The sequence below is a fragment of the Pan troglodytes genome, chromosome 18 (genome assembly GCF_028858775.2).
Source record: "Pan troglodytes isolate AG18354 chromosome 18, NHGRI_mPanTro3-v2.0_pri, whole genome shotgun sequence".
Lineage (NCBI taxonomy): Eukaryota > Metazoa > Chordata > Mammalia > Primates > Hominidae > Pan > Pan troglodytes.
This window is the reverse complement of record NC_072416.2, coordinates 17,175,421-17,192,542: the sequence shown is the minus strand read 5'-3', so window position 1 is coordinate 17,192,542 and position 17,122 is coordinate 17,175,421. Positions and strand designations below refer to the sequence as shown.

Here is a 17,122-nt window from a genome sequence, read left to right as displayed (position 1 = left end):
AGCCTTTGAACAGGCTAACTCTCTGTAGTGCTGAGATTTTGATCACATTTTAAATAAGCACCTTCTCTCTCTTTAAAGATAGACTATACTGAAATATGTAAGATACGCGCATTAAATCTAATAGCTCTCCACATGGTCAAATGTTCACTTTACTTTTAATTTGCGATTGCAGGTAACATTCAGATATCCTGGATTGATGACACATCAGCATTTGTTTCCCTTAGCCAGCCCGAGCAAGTAAAGATTGGTAAGTGTTTTGGATTTCTGTTTTGTGTATTAAATACAGTGAGAGGTTGCCCTCCCACTGCCCCCTTAATTTAAAAGCTATGGGCTCAGTCAGCTTACACTCATTGCTGCCTCGTTTGTTTTTGAGATTGTCTCTGAAATAAATGAAATAATTAGTAAGTATCATGTATAGATGAGAAAATAAGACAAATCTCTTTTGATTCATTAGGTATGCTACATAGTATATTTTTTCATTTACCTCCATTCTTTTCCTTTCTCATTGCACTTTTTCTGAAGTGAGTTGCAGATTTACTTTGAGAATGAGAAGTACCTGTAGTAAATTAATACTTAAATTGACCTGTTCATCTCTGTACTTTCCCCCATTTGTTGATACATATTTGAGATTCACTCCATTAAACTTGTATCAAATACTTGTTGTTTTTGTTGTTGTCATTGTTGTTGTTGTTTTGAGACATAGTCTCGCTCTGTCGTCTAGGCTGGAGTGCAGTGGCGCAATGTCGGCTCACTGCAACCTCTGGTTCTCGGGTTCAAGCACTTCTCCTGTCTCAGCCTCCTGAGTAGCTGGGATTACAGGCGCGCAACATGATACCCGGCTAATTTTTGTATTTTTAGTAGAGATGGGGTTTCACGATGTTGGCCGGTTTGGTCTCAAACTCCTGACCTCAGGTGATCTGCCTGCCTCGGCCTTTCAAAGTGCTGGGATTACAGGCATGAGCCACAATGCCCAGCCTTGTTTTACAAACAAATAAACTGAATATTTTATTTGCTTTTAAAATATGGTTCTAGGCTGGGCATGGTGGCTCACGCTTGTAATCCCAGCACTTAGGGAGGCCGAGGCAGGCGGATCATCTGAGGTCAGGAGTTCGAGACGAGCCTGGCCAATAAGGTGAAACCCTATCTCTACTAAATATGCAAAATTTAGCTGGGCATGATGGCTGAGGCAGGAGAATTGCTTGAACCCGGGAGGCAGAGGTTGCAGTGAGCCAACATCCGCACCCACTGCACTCTAGCCTGGGCGACAGAGTGAGACCCTGTCTCGAAAAAAAAAGGAGGGGATTCTAAAAAGATGGAGCATCCCGTCTCTTGTAGGATCCTAAATAATTTTGATATTTTGATATTAACCATCAATTAAACGTTTTGTTTTCTTAAGATGGGAAGTTTTTGAATAAAATATTGGTGAAAATATGTATTGTTAAGCTGTATATTCAAGTAAATTTCAAGCACCATGTTGCTTTGATAATGTAAAAGATGTGAAATTTTTAAGTGATATGTTTGTTTTTTACTTTAACAAAATGCCGCACAGTAAAACTCTATAATTCTGATAGTAGAACTGGTGAGTAATTATATATGAAAATTTCTGCAAATATACAAATTCAGATCACAGTATTTTGGCATTTTTCTTTCATTATCTGACTGTCGCAGGAATCCAGGCCATGTTGTAGAGGGGAAAAGCTTAGGCTTTTGGAATCATACTGCAGCATCACTTAACAGTTGTGTGACCTTGGGTGCCTTATTTAACCTTGATGAACTTCTGCTTATCTCTGTAAACTGCGCATAATAGTATGGACTTTAGTGTTATTGTAAGGATTCCATGAGATTAAGTAAATGAACCTTGGCATGGCTTTGAGCTTTTACTGTGGTTCTTTAATAGCAGATTTCAGTGTGGAATGTACTTAGGAGCATCAGACACCAGGGATAGTGGTGGATGCAGGGTGTGATTGATGTTGCTTGTTAAATATTTTAATTTTTGCATAGAGATTTTTTCTGTGATCCATTTCCCCACTATCCTTAGAAAGATGGTTTAGAGAGAATCCAGAGGGATTGAATTATTAGAAAGCTCAAGATAACTTTAGGTGGGGGTGGGGACCTTGAGGTTACAGTTACAGTGAGGCTTCAGTGTGGCTGCAAGAAGACTGAGTTCAAAGTCCTGACCTGCAGTCTAATTCCTCTGCTCCCTGTACACTCTTCAGCTCCTTTGCTAGCCACACTCGGTGACATTGAAGCTGTGCAGCCGGAGAAAAGGAGTTTTCACAGACTGACACGGGGACTAACTTTGGCTCCACCACTTGTCAGCCATGTGTCTTTGGGCAGGTTATGTAAACCTTCCGAGCCACAGGTTCCGTGTTTGTTTAAGAGGGAAATAATAGTTACTTGGCATGATTGTTGTGAGGATGAAATGAGATCATGGATATTAAGTTTCCAGCAAAGAGCCCCATACTACACAATCAGTGCTTGACCCATGGTAGGTAATTATTAAAATAGCTGCTTGGCCTCCCTTGCTGTGAACAGTGTGTAAGAGTGCTTTGAAATCTGTAAAACATGAGTTAGTAGCATTTATTTGAAAATACAAGCGTGATTCCTTGCTTGTGTGTATGGGATGTCAAAGTTTCTTTTAAAATTCCTGTTATACCACCATATCTGATGTCAAATAACAGTTGCTCTCTTCTTTACTACTGGACAATTCTTAAAACAGTAGCTTTTAAGCTAAGTATTTTATTCCGTGGTAACTCTAATCAGGGAGCTACATTTCAGAATCATGTGTAGCCATAGAAGCACTCTATTGTCTGATTGCTCATTGCATTGGTTTCCTGAGGGCAGTGTTGGGTCCCTCTTGTTTGGCCCTGAGTCCTCTCTCATACCTGACACACACTGCAGCATGAGGAAATAAATGTGTGTTTGAATAGGGAATATGGGGAATAGGCCAAGATGAAATTGTGATATTTTACCTTTTTTCCTCCTAGGTTAAGTAGATCACTGTTCTCTTGATATATGCAGCTTTGCTAGTAAAGTTTAATTTTCCGGTATAGTCTCTTTTCTTATGCAAAAGACAACTCTTAACAAAATACTTGGCAATTTGAGCATGCTGTGCCTCTGACAACATTTCCTTTGCCAGAAGAAGTCATCTTTTATGCAGTCATCACCTTCCACCAGAACCTGACTATGCCCTCCTTCCTGCCTTATCTCAGCTTCAGCATCAGTTTCTCCAATGATGTTTCCTTCCCCTCCCCTCCCCACCTTCCCCCCTCTCCCCTCCCCTCTTCTCCCCTCCCCTCTTCCTTTTCTGAGACAGGGTCATTTCTTTTGCCCAGGCGAGAGTAGGGTGGCACAAACTCGACTCACTGCAGCCTCCACCTCCTGGGTTCAGGCAATTCTTGTGACTCAGCCTCCCAAATAGCTGAGATTACAAGCATGCACCACCACACTGGCTAATTTTTGTATTTTTTGTAGAGACAGGGTTTTGCTATGTTGGCCAGGCCAATTTCGAACTCCTGGCCTCAAGTGATCCGCCTATCTCAGCCTCCCAAAGTTCTGGGATTATAGGCATGAGCCACTGCACCCGGCCTCTGATGTTTTCTCTGGCTCTCTTTGTAGGGTATTGAACCTCATTCTCTGTGCTTTCATAGCATCTTGTATACCTTATTATATTGTTTTCACAGATAGACTGTAAACTGTTTGAGAGTAGGGACCATGTCTCAGTCACCATTGCGTTTTTAGTGCGTAAAGTGGTAGTGTCTGACATTAGTAAGTAAATGTTGAATATTTATTGAATTGCATGAATGATATTCATGCAATTCAATAAATTGCATTGTGACTTGGAAATGCCTTTTTGCATGTGATGGATGTAACTAATGTCTCTGCTCTTTTGCTGTGATTTCTAAAATTATGCAGATGTTTCACTGAAAGACGGTGTGAAATTTGTTCTTTATAATGGTGATTCTAATGATAAGAAGGACCCAGGGTATCTGATGTGCTGCAAATCCTATTAATTTTTTTTTTTTTTGAGACGGAGTCTTGCTCTGTCACCCAGGCTGGAGTGCAGTGGTGCGATCTCGGCTCACTGCAACCTCCACCTCCCAGGTTCAAGCGAGTCTCCTGCCTCAGCCTCCCAAGTAGCTGGGACTACAGGTGCGTGCCTCCACTCCCGGCTAATTTTTGTTTTGTATTTTTAGTAGGGACAGGGTTTCACCGTGTTAGACAGGATGGTCTCGAATGCCTGACCTTGTGATCTGCACTCTTCGGCCTTCCAAAGTGCTGGGATTACAAGCATGAGCCACCGTGCCCGGCCCCTATTAATGTTATCTTAAACAAATTACTTATTCATTTCAGTGGAAACAGAGCGCCTCTTAGGTCAATAATGTAACATTGAGAAAATCATTAAATGCCTATTTATATAGCAGCTTATAATGGCTTCTTTGGCTCTGTTACAAACTATTTCTGATTTACATTTAAGGAGTTGCTTTTTAACTGACACTTTTTTTTTTCTTTGAGTATTACTAATTTTAATCAAGATTTTTAAAGCCATTTTTGACTTTGTTTGGGAGACTGGGTTTCACTCTGTTGCCCAAGCTGGAGTGTGGTGGCATGATTATAACTCACTGCAGCCTCGAACTCCTGGGCTCAAGCAGTCCTCTTGCCTCAGCCTCTTGAGTAGCCAGGACTATAGGTGTGCACTCACCACACCCTGCTAATTTTTTCAAAATTTTCTTGTAGAGATGGGGCCTTGCCATGTTGCTCGGCTGGTCTTGAACTCTTGGCTTCAAGCCGTCCTCTCCCCTTGGGTTCCCAAAGTGCTGGGATTACAAGTGTGAGCCACTGTGCCTGGCTATTTTCAACATTTTGAATATGAAAGTTCTCTTTTATAGGAAACCTTTTTATACTAATTACTAAAACCCGTCTACTGAGTGCCATTCGGTTTCTGTTGCTTTTCATTTGCTGCTGCTGGGAAGCGGTTCCTTGCTGGCTTTGGGGTGTTTGGGTACGTGGTAACCCATACAAGCTGTGCATTTAGCATTATTCCCCCTCTGGCTCTTCAGATGAAGCAGTACATGGCCAGTGTGGGACTTGGTGCCATGGAAAGACCACTTATCTTCACCATTTGAGAATTTTTCTCAAAGTAGTCAAGCAGGAAATCTTTTTTTTTCTTTTTTTTTTTTTTGAGACAGGGTCTCTCTCTGTTGCCCAGGCTGAAGTGCCGTTGTGCGATCTTGGCTCACTGCAACTTCTGCCTCCTAGGTTCAAGCAATTCTCCTGCCTCAGCCTCCTGAGTAGCTGGGATTACAGGTGCACGCCACCACACCTGGCTAATTTTTGTATTTTTAGTAGAGACGAGGGTTCACCATGTTGGTCAGGCTGGTCTCGAACTCCTGACCTCGTGATCTGCTCACCTCCCAAAGTGCTGGCATTACAGCGTGAGCCACTGTCCCTGGCCAGGAATTCATCTTTAATGGGCAAATCTGAATAGCTTGTTTATATTTTGGATTTTTATATTTCTAATGTAGTTTTATTAAATGGGGGGGAAGAGCTCAACAATATTTCAAATGTAGTAGAACTTTCTAGCCATACTCTCAATGTTTAGACATTGTTTTGAGTGTCTTTAAATGCATCGTAGGACATTGTGTCTCTGAATATAATTTTTATAGAAATGGCTTTAGAAAAAGAGCTTTTTCACATATTTTGAAAGCTGGAGATTGGAACACACACAGTAGATACTGTAAGAAACTTTTTAAAAGCAGAAATTGATAAAGACACTTTAGAAGAGGCAGGAACTCAACAGTTATTTTGGGTCATAAAAAGTTACCCAGTAATTATAAATAAAATAAAAGCCCAAATTCAGATAGTTGTATGAATTCCTGATACCCTGCCTTAGAAGCTTTTTCAGGATGATTTTTGGGATGAGGGAAGACACTTGGCTTTGCCTCAGTCTAAATTATTGAGTGTGCTTATGTTAAATTGTGTTTTTAAAAAGCACAGCTTTTGATTATGCTGAACAGATAAATATTAGAATTGTAGAGACAACTCTTTCAGGATGATTGTTCAGCCCTGAATTTGCTAAAAGGCTGCTTGTAACTTTGAACTTTACCTGTGCTTTTTATTATCCTTTTGATGTTTGCAGAATCTGTAGTGATAACTGGTTTTTATTCGTGATATTACTCATTTGTGTCTCATTTTTCCTTGTTCATTCCAGTCAGCTGTTACCATTTTGTTGATCTCTCTCAAGAACGCTTTTGGCTGTGTTCGTTTCTCTGTATTGTTTGATGTTGTCTATTTTGTTGGTTTCTGTTTTTTTTCTCCTTTTACTTGCTTGGGTTTACTTTGCTCTTCTTTTTTCAGTTTCTTGAGCTAGAACCGTATGTGATTGGTTCTTCTTTTCTTCTTTTTTCTAAATTCTTTTTTAAAAATTTAAGCCTGACGTCCTCGAGGTTGTTGGTAGGTCAACATATTAATATCTTACTGATTAGCCAGTGATTGGTAAGAGGTGGTGCTGAAACACCTTGAGCCGGTAAAGCTTTAACCCTTTGCCAGCTAAGTTAGGGAACAGACTCAACATTCCGGCAGCTTACAAGTCTGCCCCAATGTTTACTTTTGTCTGGACCTCTGTCCTCTGTGGGCGCACAGGCCTTATGGTCAGCTAGCTATGTGTACATAGCTAAGACTGCAAGTCATTGACTTGAACCATTTTCCTTTTCTAACAGAAGCATTTAAAGCTATAAATTATCCTCTAAGTACTGCTTTAGTTGTATGTTAACTGTTTATTTATACGTATGTTTTCAATATCATTAAGTTGGAAAAGTTTTGTGATTTCTTCTTTGATCCTGGATTATTTAGAAATGTGTTGTTTCATTTCCAAATGCTTAGGATTTCGTTAGATTTCTTGTTACTAATTTATAATTTCATTCTGTTGTGACTAAAGATTTCAATAGGATTTCAGTCCTCTTAAATTTACCAGAATTTCCTTTATAGTCAAGCATAAAGTCTATGTTTTTGAACATACTGTGTGCACTTAAAAAGAACATCAATATTGGTTAGTCTTATTCATATATCCTGCATCCTTTTTTTGATGTTTTTCTTTGAGACAGAGTCTGGCTCTGTCACCCAGGCCAGAGTATGATCTCGGCTCACTGTAACCTCCACCTCCTGGGCTCAAGCCATCCTCCCACTTCAGCTTCCTGAGTAGCTGGGACTGCAGACACACGCTAGGATGCCTGGCTAATTTTTGTATTTTTTGGTAGAGATGGAGTTTCACCATGTTGCGCAGGCTGACCTTGAACTGTTGAGCTCAAGCAATCCTCCCACCTCAGCCTCCCAAAGTGCCGGGATTACAGGCACGAGCCACTGTGCCCAGTCTTATTCTGTATCTTCACTGACTTTTTTAGATTTAGTTGTTATATCAGTTTTTGAGAAGGGTTAAAATCGCCTGTGATTGTAGAATTGTCTGTTTACCCTTTTAATCTTGTCAATTTTCATGTCATGTATTTTGTGGCTGTATTATTAGGGGCATACGTATTTATGATTGTTTTGTCTTTCTGATAAACTGGCCTCTTTATAAAATGTTCTCCTTTATCTTTTGTAATACTATTATTTTTAAGTCTACCTTATCTGATATTATAATCACTTCATCCTCCTTATGTTTTTTATATTTGCCTGGTATATTCTTTTATTATTATTTTTCTTTTTGATACAGAGTCTCATTCTGTTGCCCAGGCAGGAGTGCAGTGGTGCGATCTCAGCTTACTGCAACCTCCACCTCCTGGCTTTAAGTGATTCTCCTGCCTCAGCCTCCTGAGTAGCTGAGATTACAGGTGTGTGCCACCATGCCCAACTAATTTTTGTATTTTTAGTAGAGACAGGGTTTTGCCATGTTGCCCAGGCTGGTCTCGATCTCCTTGCCTCAAGTGACCCACCTGCCTTGACCTCCGAAAGTGCTGAGATTACAGGTGTGAGCCGCCACACCCAGCCAAACTGGTCTTTTCCTTCTGTTTATTCTAGACCTATCTGTGTATACACAAAGTGAGTCTCTTGTCGACAGTGTATAGCTGGGTTTTGGTTTTCTTTTTTTTTTGAGATGGAGTCTTGCTCTGTCACCCAGGCTAGAGTGCAATGGCATGATCTTGGCTCACCGCAACCTCCGCCTCCCGGGTTCAAGCGATTCTCCTGCCTCTGCCTCCCAAGTAGCTGGGATTACAGGCATGCACCCCCATGCCCGGCTAATTTTGTATTTTTAGTAGAGACGGTTTCTCCATCTTGGTCAGGCTGGTCTTGAACTCCCGACCTCAGGTGATCTTCCCGCGTTGGCCTCCCAAAGTGCTGGGATTACAGGCGTGAGCCACCGTGCCCAGCCGGGTTTTGCTTTTTTATTTCTTCTGATGACTCTGAAATTTAATTGGAGTATTTAGTCCAATTTAATGTCCTTATTGATATGGTTAGGTCTGTCATTTTAAAATTTGCTTTTTGTTTGCTTTCTCTGTGTTTTGTTCTTTTGTATACCCCCTTTTCTGCCTTCTTTTGGATTATTTGAATTTTTAAAAAGAATTCTGTTTTAATTTCTCTGCTGGCTGTTTTGTTTTATCTTTTTGCATTATTTTTAGTGGTTGCTTTACAAATTTAAATATCTATCCATAACTTTTAACAGTTTTCTCAGAGTTCATATTATACCATTTCACATAGAATGTAGAGACCTTACAATCATATAGGTTCATTTACAACCATTCCTTGTAGTCTTTTAGGCTTTAATTGGGCATATGTATTACATCTGCATTCATTATAAATCCCAGAAAGTGGTGTTACAATTTTACTTTAAACTCTCTATGTATTTTAAGAAATAAGGAGAAAAAAATATTTAGTCAGATATTTACCATTTTCAGTGTTCCTCATTCATTCCTGAAGATCCAGGTTTCTTTTTTGGTATCCTTTTCCTTCAGCTTTGTGAATTTACTTTAGTATTTCTTGTATTGATGGTTTGGTTGGCAGCTGATTCTCTAATTTTTTCTTTATCTGAAAATGTCTTTATTTTGCCTTTATTCACACAGGATATTTTCACTGGATATAGAATTCTGGGTTTTTCTTTCAGTGTTTTAAAGCTGTAGTTCCACTGTCTTCTGGCCTCCATGGTTTAAGATGAGATGTTTGTGTCATTTGAATTGTCATTTTCCTGTATATAATGTGTTAATTTTCTCTGGTTATTTTCAAGATTTTCTATTTACGATTGGTTTTAGCAGTTTGAATATAATGCACATAGGCGTAGCTTTCTTTGCAATTGTCCTGTTGGGGTTGGCTGAACTTATTGAGTCTATAAATTTATAGTTTTCACTGGATTTGGGAAGTTTTTAGACATTATTCAAATAATCTTTGTGTTCCATATTCTCATTCTTCTCCTCTGAGACTCCAGGTACCCACATGTAGGAGATCTTTTGATGTTTTGGTATTTCCTAATGCTCTGTTCCTTTTTTCTGTGTTCGTTTCTTTGTCTTCTTCAGGTTATATATTTTCTATCTATCCACAGGATCACTGACTCTTTCCTCTGACATCATTTTTCTGCTATTAAGCCCATCCAGTGAATTTTTATTGCATATATTGTATATTTTAGTTATGTATTTTCATTCAGTTTATTTTTTCTGTTTCTCTGTAGAGAGTTTCTTTTATTTCATTTGGAGCCTATGTTTCTGTTTTCTTTTCTTTTTTTTTTTAATTTTTTTGAGTTCCTGGCCACTTAGTCTTTATTTTTTTACCTCATTGAACATAGTTATAATAGGTTGTTTAAAGTCCTTGTCTACTGGCTGTGGTGGTGCACATTTTTATTCCCAGCTACTAGGGAGGCTATGGTGGAAGGATTGCTTGAGCCCAGTTTGAGGCTGTAATGAGCTGTAACTGTACCACTCCACTCCAGCCTGAGAGATACAGCGAGACCCTGTCTCTTAAAAAAGTTAAAAAAAGAAGAAGAAAAAAAAAAGCCCAGGTGTGGTGGCTCATGACTGTAATCATAGTACTTGTTAGAGGCAAAGGAGGGAAGATTACTGGAGCGTAGGAGTTTGAGACCAGCCTGGGCAACATAGTGAGACCCTGTCTCTACTAAAAATAAACAAAATTAGTCAGGCATGTTGGCATGTACCTGTAGTCCCAGCTACTTAGGAGGCTGAGGTGAGAGGATCCCCTGAGCTCAGGAGGTCAAGGTTGCATTGAACCAATATCACGCCACTGCACTCCAGCCTGGGTGACAGTGCAAGACCCTGTCTCAAAAAAAAGTCATTGTCTAATAATTCCAACATCTGCATCATCTGAGGGTTGTTGATACCTGTTGTTGGGATGGTTTCCCTTGAGAATGGGTCATGTTTTCCTGGTTCTTTGTATATTGAGTAATTTGGGATTGAGTAATTTCATTGGTTTCCTGGACATTGTGAATGTTCTTTTGTGGAGACTCTGGATTTAGTTACATTCCTTAGAAGAATGTTGATATTTGTATTTTAATTTCAGCAGGTAATTGGCCTGGTGCAGTGGCTCACGCCTGTAATTCCAGCACTTTGGGAGGCTGAGGTGGGTGGATCACTTGAGGTCAGGAGTTTGAGACCAGCCTGGCCAGCATGGTAGAATCTCGTCTCTACTAAAAAATACAAAAATTATCTGGACATGGTAGCATGTACCTGTAATCCCAGCTACTCAGGTGGCTAAGGCAGGAGAATCACTTGAACCCAGGAGGCAGAGGTTGCAGTGAGCCGAGATCGCACCACTGCACTCCAGCCTGGGTGACAGAGCGAGACTCCATCTCAAAAAATAAATAAATAAAAATGAAAAATAATTTCAGCAGATAATTAACTTTGTTAGACTCAAACTACAAACTTTTTCATGGCTGTGGTGGGTTGTGGCTCAGAACTTAGCTTAGATTGCTCCCAGTTTGCCACGTGCATGGTTTAGGGTCAACCAGAGACTTGGGCTGGGTCTATATACCAATATGAGTTTCTTCTTCTTCTCTAACTTCCTGTTTTCCAGAATTCCTTCCTCACTCTCTATTGCCCCTGTTTGCCCCTAAGCTTCTTCCATAAGGACTTCCTTACCTTTGATTTTTTAAAAAGTTATTTAGTTTCATGACATACCCTGCATGTAGCATTCAAAACCTGTGCTTTAAAAAAAAAAAAAAAAAAAAAAGATGTTTCGCCGTGATGTCCAGGCTGGTCTCAAACCCCTGAGATCAAGCAATCCACTTGCCGCAGCCTCCCAAAGTGCTAGGATTACAGGCATGAGCCACTGTGTTTGGCCGAAATCTGTGCTTTTTAGTTGTAACCCTTATGGCATCTATTTTTTTGTTTGTTTTTTCAAGACGGAGTCTTGTCCTGTGGCCCGGGCTGGAGTGCAGTGGCGCATTCTCAGCTCACTGCAGCCTCTACCTCCTGGGCTCAAGCAGTCCTCCTGCCTCAGCCTCCTGAGTAGCTGGGACTACAGATGTACACCACCATGCCCAGCTAATTTTTTATTTCATTTAGAGATAAGGATTTGCCATGTTGCCCAGGCTGGTCTTCAATTCCTGGGCTCAAGCCACCTGCCTGCCTCAGCCTCCAGCAATCTGCCTGCCTCAGCCTCCAGCAATCTGCCTGCCTCAGCCTCCTAAAATCTTGGTATTACAGCTGTGAGCCACCGTGCCTGGCTGGCACCTATTTTGTGATCCAGACCTTCTTTCCATATCACATACCATGCTTAAACTACTTTAATAACATTTTCAGAAAATCTAATGTAAATGCATCAAACAGCATGCCTTTAACTGATTAAAAGTGACTCAAGTTCATTTCCTTTCAGATATATATATGTATTATATCTGAAATACAATATATTGATATATATTTGATATGATGTCCAGACATAGTAGTGTCTTTGCTTCTACCTTTGGTGCCTTTTGTAGTTGGCCAGTATGTTACTGTTTATTTATTCTTGTCACAGAGGCAATGCACAAAATATTCAATAAAAACCAAAAAATGAATATTTTTTACATGAATGTTAATTTTCCTAATCTTAAACTGTATGTAGAATTCGTTTACAGTAGTGATCTTGAATTCTAAATGTGGCAATAGATAAATGAGTCAAACTATGGCATGACTTTTAAAAATAAGATTTCTGTTAAGCTTATTTTGGAGGAGGATATATGATTTTTATGCTGTAAGTACAGGATCCTGGAAAGCATGTTCAGTTGTCCCTTGGTGTCCATGGGGGATTGGTTCCAGGACTCCATGCAGACTTCAAAATCCAGGCATGTTCAAGGCCTTGATATAAAATGCTATAATTTTTGCATATAACCTGTACATATCCTCCTGTATACTTAAAAACATCACTAGATTACTTACATGCCTAACAATGCAAATGCTATGTAAGTAGTTGTTATATTGTATATTGTTTAGGAAAAATAACAAGAAAAAAGTCTGTGTGTTCAGTACAGACGCAATTTTTTCCCCCAAATATTTTCCGTCTGAGTCGGTTAAATCCACAGATGGGAAACCCACAGATATGGAGGGCTGACAGTATTTCTTTTTAACAGGCAAGATTTTTACAACAGTGGCTTATAAAATACCTCAGTCTGCTATAGGAGAATCATTATTAGTAAGACATGTGAATGTATGTTTTGTATGGATGGATACCTTCTGATTAGAAAACTTGTAAAAGCAACTGACTTGTTTTTCTCTAAATCACTTAAGTCATCAAAAGCACCATGGAAATGTTTAATAATACTGACTGAGAATCTTATTGTTTTCTGATATCCCTAATGTGTTCAATTTGGAGAATTAGCCGTCTTATGTATCTCTGCTACGAAATGTCCATCAGACAGATTTAAGAGCGTGACAATAACTTGGACTCTCCCTAATTAGCATTCTTTAGGGCATTAACTGGTATGAGAATAGAGCAAAAAGCTTTCTGACTGCCAGAGAAGGATTCCCAAGTCCTTGATACAGCATTAAAGCGGCTGTTGTGTCCTGTGGCAGTTAGAATGCAGCCAGGAGAAGGGGAGCACTTGTGCTCTGGAGACCGAAGTTTCATATTCTGTTACATTGTTTCTTATCCGTATTACTGGCACTTGATTTTTATGTTTTAGGGCAGCAGTCTTTGGCACCAGGGACTGGTTTTGTGAAAGACAGTTTTTCCACAGAGCTAAGTGGGAGCAGGGGTAGGGAATGGTTTTGGGATGATTCAAGCACATTACATTTATTGTGTGTTTTATTTCGGTTATTATTACACTGTAATAATGAAATAATTATACAACTCACCGTAATGTAGAATCATTGGGAGCCCTGACCTTGTTTTCCTGCAACTAGACAGTCCCATCTGGGGGTGATGGGAGACAGTGACAGATCATCAGACATTAGATTCTGGGAGTGCACAACCTAGATTCCTCATATGTGCAATTTACAATAGGGCTCATGTTCTTACGGGAATCTAATGCTGCCACTGATCTGACAGGACGTGGAGCTTAGGTGGTAATGCGAGCGATGGGGAGTGGCTGTAAAAACAGATGAAGCTTTGCTAGCTCACCTGCTGCTCATCTCCTGCTGTGCAGCCTGGTTCCTAACATGCCAGGGAACATAGATCAGTACAGATTGGCGACTTCGGTTTTAGGGCCTATGTTAGCTGGACCTAAGAATGTTTGCTTTATGATGCGGTTTCAGAGTATTGAATAAATCTCTCTAATTTAATTGCAATGTCACTTGTGAAAAATTGCTTTCATTGTGCTCTCTCACCCCCTTCAAAAATTTGAAGTACATCAATCTCATTGAAAATGTGAAAAAAAGGCCAGGCGTGGTGGCTGACACCTGTAATCCCAGCACTTTGGGAGGCTGAGGCAGGCGTATCACTTGATGCCAGGAGTTTGAGACCAGCCTGGTCAACATGGCAAAACCCTGTCTCTACTAACAGTACAAAAATTAGCTGGGCATGGTGGCGTTGCACCTGTAGTCCCAGTTACTTGGGAGGCTGAGGCAGAAGAGTTGCTTGAACCTGTGGGGCAAAGGTTGTAGTGAGCCAAGATCATGCCCCTGCACTCCAGCCTGGACGACAGAATGAAACTGTCTCAAAAAAAAAAAAAAAAAAAAAAAAAGTGAAAAATATTTGAAAATACAAAGAAAACAATTCAGCCATGATCTTACAACCTAGTAATGAAGTAAAATTTTGGTATTTCCTGTCTGTTGCTTTACTCTGCCTAGATAAGTATTTTCATATTATTTCCCCTTTAATTTTAGTTGACACATGATAATTGTACGTACATATTTATGGGATTCAGAGTCACATTTCAATATATGTGTACAGTATGTAATGATCAAATCATTAGCATATCCATCATGTCAAAGATGTATTATAGTTTTGTGTTGTGAACATTCAAACTTCTCTCTTCTAGCTTTTTGAAAATATACAATAAATTATTATTTAACCACATTTACCACACTCACCTTCCAGTGCTGCCAGAACATCAGAACACATTCCTCTTACCTCACTGTAATTTTGTAGGCATTAACCAGCGTCTCTCTATCCTCCTCTTCCCTCTATCCTTCCGCGCCTTTAATAATCCCAATTATACTCTCTACTTGAGCTCAAAGCTTTTCAGCTCCCACATACGAATCAGAACATGCATTTGCCTTTCTATGCCTGCTGTATTTTGCTTAAGCTAATGTCTTCTAGGCTCATCTGTGTTGCCATAAATGACAGAATTTCATTCTTTTTTTTGGCTAAATGGTATTACATTGTGATATATACCACATTTTCTTTATCCACTCATCTTTTGATGAACATTTAGGTTGATTCCTTATGTTAGCTATTGTGAATAGTGCTGCAGTAAACATGGGGGTGCAGCGTATGCCTTTGACTTTCTTTCCTTCAGATAAATTTCCACTAGTGGGATTGCTGAATTGTATGGTAGTCCTGTTTCTAATTTTTTGAGGAACTTCCACGCTGTCTTTCATAGTAGCCATCCTAATTTTCCATCCCACCAATAGTGTGTAAGAGTTCCCATTTCTCTACATCATCGCCAGTCTGTGTTTTTTTTTTTGTCTTTTTTATAGTAGTCATTCTGACTGGGTTGAGATGGTATCTTACTGTTGTTTTGATTCACATTTCCCTGTTGATTCAGTGATGTTGAACATTTTCTTATGTTTGTTGCCATTTGTATGTCTTCTTTTGAGAAATGCCTTTTCCGTTTCTTTGCCTACTTTTTAATTGGATCATGTGGGTTCTTTGCCATTGAATTGTCTGAGTTCTTGTGTATTCTGAATATTAGTCCCTTGTTGGATAGTTTGCAAATATTTTCTCCCATTCATCGGGTTGTTTTTCATTCTGTTGATTGTTTCTTTTGCTGTGCAGAAGCATTTCAGTTTAATATAGTCTCATTTTTCTGTTATTTTATTGTTGCCTGTGCTTCGAAGTCTTAGCTGTAAAATCTTTGTCTGGACAAATGTCTTTTAGCATTTGTCTAATGTTTTCTTCTAGTAGTTTTATAGTTTTGAGTCTTAAGTTTAACATTTTTCATACTAATTGGGCTGAGACTTGAAATGCATTTTTGGATCTGCTTTTTTAATTAATCATGTCACAAGCGTTTCACATACCACTTATTTTTATTAGAAAAATTTAAAACTACATAGAAAAGGAAAAAGTTGTTTAATACCCCTCTCTTTATTAACAAAGATAATTGCAGATTAATACTTGAGATTTACCTTTCAATTGTGTATATAGTATTTAAGTGTACAATACATCTGCAGGATCAAGATCGCACAGCACACTTTAGAAAGCAGGTACCACTGTGCCTTATTTAGTGCCATAGTCATAATTCACTCTCTGGAAATATTTTAGGACTCTGGTGATAATAGGAAACGCAAAGCAGTGAAATTAATCTGCCAGTTTGCTCTTCGGCCACTGAGAAACTAAATATAAGGATCCTTATTTCTGAGGCTTTTAATGTTTTGTCGTTTTTGTCAGTAGATATAATGAAATAGTTGATTAATATTAGCTGTGCTAGTCTTTACATGTTGACATTGTTTTCTCGTACATGATTCCTGTTCCCTACAACCTCACAGTTTTAAAAAATGAAATCTGATTTTAGCAAATTTAAAATATAAGTGAAATGTATTTGGAGGACTTTGTTATATAAATGGCTAATCCAGAATATAATATTATTTTGTAACTAAAAATGTTACCAATAAATCTTTTAGGGTGATGGAACTATAGATGGATTTTATGTTCTTACGTTTTCTTCTATTTTCTGATTTTTCCATAGTGAATAATGTGTAATACAATTTTTAAATTTAAGACTAAAAAAGCATTATATGCTTTTTTATTTTTTAAATAAGTAAAGGAACACAGCAAAGGGAAACATCTTGCTTTTAAAACTCTTAATATGGCTAGCAGAGTACAGTAGTCCCTCCTCATCCATGGAGGATACATTCCGAGACTCCAAGTGGATGCCTGAAGCTGGAGATGGTATGAAAGCCTGTATGTACTCTGTTTTTCCTATACATACATACCTATGATAAAGTTAAATTTATAAATTAGGCACAGGAAGAGATTAACAATAATAACCGACAATGAAACAGAACATTTATAACAATATTCTTAATAAAAGCTATGTGTATGTGCTCTGTTTTTCTCAAAATATCTTATCATACTCTACTGTAGGAAACTGAAACTTTGGAAAGCAAAATCACAGATAAGGGGGAACTAACTGTAGCCCTGTTTTTGTTGCTGACTGTAATTATTTTATGGCATCGTTTTTTCTAATCATGAAATTTATAGCATTAGTTTCTCTGAATTTTCCATCAACTTTTTGGTTTAAATCTGCTATTCTGAAAAAGAATCTATTAAACATTTTTGATTTGTGATGTTTATTGATAATATTTCCACTGTTGAGTATTTGTACAACTTGTCTTTTCTTAGAAAAGATGTAATTTATGTATCCTGGAAAGAAGCCCAAACATCACTTTAATACCAGAGTGAATGTTACTTCATTTTGTTTAGCAAAAACACTAACAAATGCTAGACCACTGGAGTGTTAGGTAACTTAAAATTGATGGCGGTGGTGACCTGAGCACCTCAGACCAGGGGTTTACCCACATCTCATCTAGTACTCACTAACATCTAGGTT

At 38.8% G+C, this 17,122-nt stretch overlaps 1 protein-coding gene across 14 annotated transcripts in view; it reads left to right on the top strand.

The window, feature by feature from the left end:
- The window catches only part of PARN (poly(A)-specific ribonuclease), a 206,106-nt gene that overhangs the window by 77,103 nt on the left and 111,881 nt on the right, over positions 1 to 17,122 (top strand). For all 14 annotated transcript variants that reach the window (XM_054668227.2, XM_054668226.2, XM_063797673.1 and 11 more), the window contains one exon: positions 173 to 247. In XM_054668227.2, coding sequence (XP_054524202.1) covers positions 173 to 247 — 75 coding nt within the window. The remainder of the gene's footprint in view (positions 1 to 172; positions 248 to 17,122) is intronic.